The sequence below is a fragment of the Eretmochelys imbricata genome, chromosome 3 (genome assembly GCF_965152235.1).
Source record: "Eretmochelys imbricata isolate rEreImb1 chromosome 3, rEreImb1.hap1, whole genome shotgun sequence".
Classification (NCBI taxonomy): Eukaryota; Metazoa; Chordata; order Testudines; family Cheloniidae; genus Eretmochelys; species Eretmochelys imbricata.
This window is the reverse complement of record NC_135574.1, coordinates 12,124,686-12,135,166: the sequence shown is the minus strand read 5'-3', so window position 1 is coordinate 12,135,166 and position 10,481 is coordinate 12,124,686. Positions and strand designations below refer to the sequence as shown.

General features: G+C 42.5%; 1 protein-coding gene across 1 annotated transcript; it reads left to right on the top strand.

Moving 5' to 3' along the window:
• Positions 1–457: 457 nt before the first annotated feature.
• Positions 458–9,669, top strand: LOC144261885 (interleukin-17F-like). Its single transcript, XM_077811457.1, has 3 exons — positions 458–559; positions 8,401–8,648; positions 9,435–9,669. The coding sequence occupies exons 1-3, from the start codon at positions 458–460 to the stop codon at positions 9,667–9,669; spliced, it is 585 nt and encodes a 194-aa protein (XP_077667583.1).
• The last annotated feature ends 812 nt before the right edge of the window (positions 9,670–10,481 follow it).

Below are 10,481 nucleotides of genomic sequence, written 5' to 3'. Positions count from 1 at the left end.
ATCTCAGGCTTTATACCGCCCCCATATATGTGAACCTGTTTGGACAACCGAGCCAAAAAGGAGGAGGGGTGCTCATTAAGCTCCTGCTGGCATTCGCGAATTTTAGACCAATTAGCCATTTTACTACCAGCTTTGTGAATAGCCTCCAAAAGGCCATATCTACCAGCCTTTAAAGGGCCCATTTGGTCGGTCCTATTGGGATTCCAATCAGGATCAGTCAGGGGCCAAGGAGTCCGGGTATTATCCTCCCCTACCCAGCGCCAATTGGCATCCAGAATAGAATATTTCTCGTCAGGGGTGAAAAGTGTGTCCAGGATTACCTGAACATCTCCCCATGTAGGACTGAACGCAGTAAACACAGACCGAATGGTTTGCAGAACCTTCTCTGGGTCGTCACGCAGGCGGGGCATCTGCTGTTGCCATATTACTAATCGCCGGGGCCGAAGGGGCAGTGAACATGGGGGAAGACGATCTGTTCACCGCTGTCCGTACCATGGCTAACAAGGTGTTGTTGAACGACGGGAGCTTGCAGAGCAACTGGTGGGTCAATAGGGGGCCTGTACGGGTTGGGGGGTGGCAAGCAAGGAGGTCACGGGCATAAGTCAGAAAGCCAAGGGTAAGCCAGAGGAGGGGCAGAAGCAGACATAGCTTACCAGAGCGGGGCTGGAGACCCCTAAGATAAATAAGAAAAGGAGGAGGAAAGAGGATGTCCTTTCGCATGCGTATAAGCCCAGTTGTCCCATACATACCAATAATCCATCTGATCTGGAGCTTTGTCCTCCAGCCTTTTCCTAAGTGCTGTTAATTTTTCCCCAGCAAAGGACCCATCCGGTGGCCATTCGAGAGGTGTTTGAGTTGTTAGTGCTGGCCACTCAACCTTGCACAAGATTACAACTTTCTTTTTACCTAACCCATGGGTACCAGAAATATTCCTCCAATTCTTGAGAATTTCAGCCAAAGGGGTCCCCTTACTTACACTCTGCCCAGAACCCATAATGGGCTACCAAAAAGGACACCAAATGTGCCACCTTATCGCCTAAGCGATGGCTCACACTCCCGCTCCTTGGAGTTCTCAAAGGTGAACTCACCCTGTGCTGGCTGGAGCTGTCCAAGAGGAGAAGCGCAGTCTTGCTCGTCAGGGCAAGCCTAGAACCCCATGTGGGTCACCAAGAACCATTGCGAATTATACCTGATAGGTCACGCGCAGTTCGAGTCTAGGCTGAGGCACACGAACAAAGTCCACAACTGCAGACTTCCCAAAGATATTAAGTTTATTACGCTCGAGCATGGTGCCCCCCTGCTAGTCAGAAGGGAACCCCAAATGCAGGTTATACAAAGATTATATACCTTTTAGCAAAGCATGTTGCCCTCGTGCATTGGAAACCTTAGCCAATAGACAAACCCTTTTCTTATCTACCACCTATCCCTGCTAGGTACATTCCCCGTGTTAAACTAAACTGCACAACATGGTCCTAAAGCAATGCATCAGTAACCTTTCTTATCAGGATGGGAGGCCCACATCACAAGGCCAGGAGGCAGGGAGTTAGGAACAGACAAAGAACAAAAACCGGGAGTCGAGACAGGCTGGAAACAAGGGGAAGGGTTTTCACAGGAATGCAGTATCTGAGGAACACTCCTCCTGGTGCATGATGTGCTTGCTTTTAGACAATGGTGGGCCCCAAACCAAAATGGAGTCACATATACTAACTTTTCCTTAACAGGTCGGGAAGGAATTTTCCTCCAGAGCAGATTGGAAGAGTCCCTGGGGGGGTTTCGCCTTCCTCTGCAGTATGGGGCACGGGTCACTTGCTGGAGGATTCTCTGCACCTTGAAGTCTTTAAACCATGATTTGAGGACTTCAGTAGCTCAGGCATAGGTTAGGGGTTTGTTACAGGAGTGAGTGGGTGAGATTCTTTGGCCTGAGTTGTGCAGGAGGCCAGACTAGATGATCATAATGGTCCCTTCTGACTTTAAAATCTATGATCACAGTCTGTATTGTGGCAACTTCCTTTGCACATACTATGTCGTTCCTGGATATAAATCCTGGGGTTCACCCGCTTTTCTTCCCTCTGTGTCTATGTCTTTTCATAACAATTGCAGATCAAAAGATTTCATGATTCATAAAACAAACCACAGGAAGGTATCTTAGTTATTTTTAATATCAGGCTACATCAGGATGTTGTCTATTCACACATCAAAATGACCCAGACCATTCATCAGCCTCAATTCAGGGTCAAGTTCCATCGGTCTTACCTTAAGCCAGAAAGATATTTTTGAGATCTTCATTGGTTTCAGAAATGGAAAGTTCCCTGACCCACTTTGAGTATTTCAGTAAATGGCTGAAGAGAAAACCCCTCTCTGAGAGAAGGGTTTCCGTTAGCCTGTATGTCTCTAACTTTGAGAGGAAATTAAACTACGCATTTAACATTTCAGATCTTAGCATACTTCGGAGGGAGGTGATGTAGGTCATGGCTATCCCAGAAACGGAGGAAAAAGTTCTACCCTCAGTTATACCCCTTTGAAAAAACTGAAGACAGAATTTGTACCAATGAGCAGATCTTAAGCATGCTTTGAATTAGCACAACCTTTACTCATGGGCATCACCAAAATTAGAAGTTGGAAAGAAAATGCATTAGGACATCTAGTCCTTGCCCAGAAAGACATCCGTGCTGGATTGTATCTTGCAGTCTATATTCTTCATTGCTTTGTCCAGTCTAGTGTTCATGATTCAGACTATGGGGTTTCCACATTGTAGTAGTGCTCACTGTTCCTAAAATGTAGCCTACGTTTTCTCATGCTCAATGCATATTTTGGAGGGGAAGGGGGAATTTCTAATGGTACAACCTTTTTTCTTTTTTCAACTAAAAGGGCAGACAGATAGATAGATAGATTGATTTTAAAAGTCCACAATTTTTTACACACACATATATAATCACACTTACCAAATACAATACATATTTATTTATGGATTTATTTATGTTTTTTCTTTCCGTCTGTAGAACTCCAGTCTATCTATCCAGTGATCTATGAACACTGCAGAATATGTATCTCAATAAACTATACTTTAGAACTTCACTCAAACTCAGCAATAGTTGAGTGAAGAAACTTCCCTCCCAATATCATTGAACTGAATGGGAATTTTACTGACATGTCAGAGTTGAACCTGGTTCTATAGGTTAGCTCCTTTAGGAAGATAAAATGATGTCACAATTGTTGCAGTTTTTTGATAGTGAGCACTTTGATACACAACCACTTATGAGCACTCACCTTTGGGGCAGGAGCTCGGCTGCCTGGTTATTGAAATCAGATTTCTGTTCTTGATGGTTGACTTAGAAGTAGCCTGTGAGTGGAAGATCCATCCTCCAGGGAAGAGGTAAGGCTGAGACTAGGAGATCTTACTACACGGAGCTCATCCCAAGGTCATATTCAGGTCCCAGAGGGGAATAATGAGTGACATAACCACTGCACCACCTTTTCCTTTTGCCCTTTCATCACCAAGGGTGAAGTCCTCCCACCACCTCGGAGAACTGAATTATGCCTGAGTTTCAATGCGGAGAAGGTGCATTGGTGCATGTAGGCAGTGCATTTGGCAGGCACCTCATCTGCACTGGGGCCAAGGCACCTGAACAAGAGATGGGGTCTGGCCCCAAAGGAGCAATTTTGCATCACTGCTCCGCTATTCCTATTCTTTCCTTCCCAACCCTGACACAATTTAAGAGCGCACCTGGAGCAAGAGCTATTCCATGTCTGAGATGGGATGGGAGATGTACAAGTCTATCCCAGAGGTAAAGCCACAAGAGAGATGAATGGACACATGGATATAGACCAAATACATCCCACAACACTCTCTTGAAGTTAACAGGGTTTTGCTCTTTATACCAGGGTTGGATTTATCCCTTTCAATATATATAATCTATTAACGTAAAGGTCACCAAGAAAATATGATCAATCCAGATAACGCTGATGCTGAACCTTTCCTGGAGGTTTTGAATTTCAGTATCCCCAAAAGAATGGATGGAGATTGTGTGTCAAGAAATAAAGCTACTCCCCCAAGCATAAGTCAAGTCAAGTCACAGGGGAAATGTATCCACCAGGACCTTCGATGTAAGGTAAAGAGGACCAGATCCTCCACACCAGCCAAGGATCTCATCCAGCAGCCAAATGCTGGAGATGCTCCCAAAGAAGTGATCATCTTGCAAGATCAGGCTTAAAAAATGTCAAACTGGGGCCCAATCTTTTGGTGTGTTCAATTACTTCAGTAGGAGTTTTGCCTACGTAAGAAATGAATACAAAATGAGCAGTTGCTATAACCAGGGACACTGAGGCTGATAAAACCCCAGTTGGAACTCTCAGAAGCTGGGATTCCGTATTCTCTGAGGGGGCCCCTGACTGTGGAACTCACCACCACCAGAAGTCAGAAGGAAGCGGAGCCTGTCCACCAGCAGGGCTTAACACCAAACTCACCTGTTTACACCAACCGCCTTACAATAATGTCAGAGCCAAACTAGCCAGCTATGCCTCCCCCAAACATGGCAGAGGGACCCTGCTGGTGAGTGATGGATCAGTGGAAACACTGCCAAATCCTGCTGAATGAATGGTTGCATTTCATTGGTGTATGTGGCACCTGGTTACCCTGGTGATAGGGTGCATTACCAATGGGCTTCAGACAGAAGACTGACAGGTAGAATTGACTCAGTGGCTTTGTAGATGTACATGATATCCTCTGTCCAATTAACATTCTTTGCCCAACATACTGTCCATCAGTGCATTGGCATACGGCCTAGGACGTACTAATGCCTCAGTGCCTTCAGCTCCCATTGAAGGTAGAATGCACTGATGGGGTTCAGCCCCTCACAGGTGATGCTGAGCACCTTGCAGCTTCAGGCCCCTAGTACTTCCTAAGGTTTACATCCTGCCATTGTTCCACGTGCAATAACTTCCTTCCCATACCATCAGACATTGCTTGGAGCACAAACAAGGTTCCACCATAGAATCATAGAATATCAGGGTTGGAAGGGACCTCAGGAGGTCATCTAGTCCAACCCCTTACTCAAAGCAGGACCAATCCCCAATTTTTGCCCTGATCCCTAAATGGCCCTCTCAAGGATTGAACTCACAACCCTGGGTTTAGCAGGCCAATGCTTAAACCACTAATCTATCTCTCCCCTAGGTTCAGTTGAAAATATCCTATACACACATCAGACAAGCTAGCCTTGTCTATCCTGGGACACTCTTAGCACGTCCTGTGTGTTGTTAAGTCCCATATGTTTTCCCTCTCTTAATGGTGTCCGAAGGAGGGATTCCTTCTGCTGGCCCCTTTCGGTCAGGCCAATGAGTCTAGAATGAAAAATCAACTGTAAGACAAGGCCCTGAATAATGAACCAATCTGCTTTTTGTACCAGTGTGTGATGACTCTTCTCCCATCTGTGAATAGGCTGCCTTAAGGGAAAGATTAGGCGCATGGAAAAATTCTTGTATGAAGAGCGGCTGAAAAGAGAAGGACTGTTCACCTTAGGGAGAAGGGGAACAAGAGGGGACCATTTCAGTTGAGGGGATCCAGCGATGGAACAAACTTCCAGAGGAGGTCAGACGAATCCAGAGTCTGACTGGCTTTAGGAAACAATGCAAAATCTTCCCCTTCAAAAAAAAGCCTTTTCATCATGAAAATGACACAGACGGCCCCTTTTAACTTAAACTCCTACCACCCAACATGAGTTCAAGTAGCCACTTCACTATTGCCATTGATTTTAAATAGCAAGTGTTCAGATACTACGGTGATCGGTGGCGATGGATAGATAGAGAGATAGATAATCATAGAATCATAGGACTGGAAGGGACCTTGAGAGTCATCTAGTCCAGTCCCCTGCACTCATGGCAAGACTAAGTATTATCTTCCTTCCAGCATAACAATAGCACATCTCATCTCTGCCTATCCTCCCAACAGAGTTTAACTTGTTGGCACTCTGAATGACCCATTTTCCAGACAGAAAGAATAATGAATGGGCTAGAGGAAGTGGATTGAGAATTTCTCTTCTCCCGTTCTCAGAAAACAAGAGGCCATTCAATGACACGAAAGGCTGGTAAATTCAAAACAGGTAAAAGGAAGTAAGGTTTCACATCATGCATTATTAGTCTGCAGAACTTATTACCACACTCTTAATTGAGGCCAAGTTCTTAGCAGAATTGAAACAGAAATTGGGTATTGATATAGGTAACAAGATCATCCTGAGTTATAAGAGTAAACGTTAAAAGAAACCAAGTGTTCGGGAAGGGATTTAAATCCTTGTGTGTCAGGGTATAAGCCAGCCTCTAATAAATATTGGAAGACAGGAGGAAACTTTCCTTGCGGGCAGGTTCTCCCCAAAATGTCCACTTCAGGGAGGTTGTACCTTCCTGTGAAACATCTTGTGCTGGCCACTGTCAGAGACAGGACATTGGACTGGATGGACCATGGGTAGGATCCAGTCTGGCAATTCCTATATTTCTGTAACGCTACCGCATCTATGATTCATGTGGTGTTGCCAAGAAAGACCACAAAGTATCTCAACATACATCTGATGAATTAACCACAGTTACCTGAATTCACTTAGCACCTAACCTTATTTCTGATCAATACAGCATAAGGATTTTGTGTCTGACTTCAATTTTGTTCCAGAAAGGGAGCAAATTATGCAAATATTCCAAACTGATGACACTAATTTAGTACTTATGACATTTTATACTCAAACTCCTTGAAATCAAACAGGTTTTAAGGTTAACGAGTAGCAGTTTGTCAGTTACCACAATAACTTCATTTCCTGAAGTTCATGGAGTGGAAGTTTTACGTAAAGTTTTATGTAAAGTTAAGTCATAGTCCAGAGCAAGAACCACAAATAAGGTTGGGAAAAACCAATTGCAATGGAATTGCAATGGAAACTAGGGCAGTGAGAGAAGAAGTCCTTATATAAAGCCCTGAAGTTCGTGCACACAGACAGGTTCAGTTGAAAATATCCTATACACACATCAGACAAAGTAAGAGAGACTGCAATACGATGACTTTTACAAGAAGTGCTCCATTGGTAAGTACTAGCTTTGTTAAATTTGATTGTAACCGATGTAATTTCTAATAGATATTTTTAAAAATCAATGTAATCTAAATTGGGACCAGCAAATATTAAAACATACGGCTATTGCATAGCATCACTACAGGGCAGAGTAATGGTTATTAGCACCTTTACTATGCATTTTTGTACCTTAAAATGTTTACAATTCACTGTAATTCTGAATTACTGGGTTTATAATGCTTGATTTTTCTTTTACCATTTAGTTACCGGTTTGTATGGTCAACCTTAACTTAGTTTTTTGTTTGGGTATTTCCTTTTTTTTTTTTTCTTAATTGTTAAAAATGTCATACATGAAAAGTAAACAAGGAAACCACAGAGAATGCTACTATGTGATATCACTGACCAATTGAATATATAAAATATCAATCCTAAATCTTTTCTTTTTAAAAAATTCTAATGTTTAGGATCAGAATCACTAGTATGCTGTGGCTGCTTTGCGCTGTTCTGGATTAGTAGGAGATATTATTTTTGATACCCAAAGCTAGCACTAATTCAATATTAACTTTGAGAACTCAGGCACTCGAAAGTCAGGAAATGAAACAATAAGGTTGAAAACTCAACCTTACTGTGTCTCCTTGTGCTTATTTCTTAGAGTAGAGATCCTTTATGTGAAATTATTTGTTAAATTAGATTATTTATTATTTAATACAACCTGGAATTTCTTAGACTACTAACTTACAATAAAAGAACTTATGGTCTTCAGACTTTGTTTTATATTTAGTCTCAATGAGATCAACAGAACAAACTAAGTTTGATGTTTCTACCTTCAGCCATTGACGAGTTATCTCTGCACAAAATTTGGAGTCAGGGGGACAAATTCTCTGCTTGTGTAAATGGTCAAAAGTCCACACATGTTAATGGAGCTATTCTATTTACACCAGCAGAGATTGGGCCTGGAAAGAGGATTCCTAGCTCCCAATCCTAAACACTAACCCACACTCTGCTGTATTTTTGCAAAGGTGTGTATCTTCCTATGAACTTACTTATATATATATTAGATGTTTACAAGTGCATCCATCTCATAAAAATCATCAGAATTGTCATGGGTTCTCTTTAGACACAAAAGGTTTCTGTGAATGAAGTAGAACTTCGTTCATCTCTGAACCTACCAACCACAAGCAGAGTTGGGCCTGCATGAGACCTCCAAGCCAAGAATTGAATTTCAGGATATAACTTGTTGCTGAAGCTATACAGCACATTCCTGCGTTCTGCACTCTGCATTAACTAATCATGATGTTTATTTATTATATATGTATTTATTAGGTCATTAACTAATCATGGTGTTTCTCTATTTCAGTTCTGTTCACTGCTGTTAATGCTGATCCTGGTGCTCCAGGCTAAGAATTCAGCCTATGGAAAGGCAGTACAGACTGGATTCAACATAGAGAGAGGCACTGATGAGAAAAAGAGTGATGACTGCCCTCTCCAAAAAGATTCCAGATTCCCTCTTAGTGTGAAAGTTGACATAAACATCAGTAGCACAAAGCATGCTACCAAAGTGGGTCATGATGTCAATAACCGGTCTATGTCTCCCTGGGATTACAGGTACAGTTCATGTCCCCATTGTCTGGAAATGCACTGGGCTCTTCCAAAGCACTGTTTAGGCATACAGAGGGGATGTCCCCAGGACAAAACACAGTGCACTGCTGTACCCAGAAATATTAACTTTGACCTGCCAGTCCATGTGGTGATGGTCAGATTCCTCATACAAAAATGATAACTGGAAATTTATTAATTATTATTTATTTGTATTGTGGTAGCAACTAGGAGCCCCAGTCATGGACTAAGACCCCATTGTGCTAGGCACTGTACAAACAGTGAACGAAAGGATGGTCCAACTCAGCCCTAAGGATAGAAAACTAATTAGCTTTAGGATTTATCACTGCTCTTTTATTCAGAGCCATTTCTGGTCTGACATATCTGAGTGCAAATCCTGCCTCAGAAAGTCCAGCAAAATACCCCCAAGGGCTCAATCCTACACCATTTAAGTCAATTGGAGTTTTGCCATTGATGTTAGTGGGACACTAGGCTTTGAGAACATTGGGCCTAATACTGAAGTCTTCATCCAGTTGTAATCAATCCTTATTCAGGCAAAAACTCCCATTGAAACTAGTCAGACTCATGAGGTGACTGAGCATTGCAGGAGCTCAGACATTGACCCAGCACAAGATGACTCTATGAATCATGGGAAAAGGTGAATCTCAAGGAGGCATTTGCAAACTGTGTCTGGGCGATGAGCAAGATTTAGCTGAGGAGAAAGCCCTGCTGATTCAGGGCAGTGGCCAGGCTTCCACTTTGACCAATTCATTCTCTTTGTATCTTGCTTCACAGCATTAATGAAGATCCCAACCGGTTCCCCCAAGTGATCGCTCAGGCCAAGTGCCGCCATTACAGCTGTGTGGACTCCACCGGACAGGAGGACTACAGCATGAACTCCATCCCCATCCAACATGAGATCCTTGTTCTCCAAAGGGAGCAGAGAGGCTGCCAGCACACCTACCGGCTGGAGAAACAGCTGGTCACTGTGGGCTGTACCTGTGCCAGGCCCATCATCCACTACCTGTAGTAAGAGAAGCCAGCAGATCAGAAGAAGGAAACCACATGGAGAACCAGCCATGGGCATCAGATTTAACAAACGGCCTGAGCCAACTCCCACTGATTTCACTGGAATTGGGCCAAGCCATAATCAATAGCCAGATTCAAAGACAGCTGGCAAGAACAGGGGGAGAAATACAAATTTTTTTAAAAAAAATTCCCCCAGATTTTGAAATTCTGAAATTCAGAATTCAACCAGATCCATAAGTGGGAGATAAAAGGGTAAAAATGTTCATAATTTCATATCAACCTTTTCCCCATTTGTTTGTTGTTTTTTATTTCAAAATTCAAACCATTTTGACCAGCTCTAGAGTCAACCAAAGGCTTGGGGAAATCAACCTGAATCTGATTCTAAAATCCAGAGGCTTTTTTAAGTGCTCATAAAAGTAAATTATTATATTTGAACAGATCAAGACTTTAAGAAAAGCAAAATGTCATTTTCTTTCTTTTTCTGCAAATGGATATTGAACATAAAACCAAATTTGCAGTCATTTAACTATCTATGTAAACCCCCAGGAAAACAGTGGTGAAATGGTATATTTTTGCATCTCTATTTAAATGATCTATTTATACAATTATTTATAGCATTAAGGGGTGAGATTCCAAATAATCTGATTATTATCTGTATTTATTCAATAAAAATCTGGTGAATAAATCTACTGTTTCTTTGTGTGCAATGTTGCCATCTAATGAGTGATCCACTGAAAGGATAAGGTCCCTACTACTGCTGTCTCTTAAAGGAGATCTCCTAGAGCTCAAGTGACAGAGGTTCCTTTTTGGTAG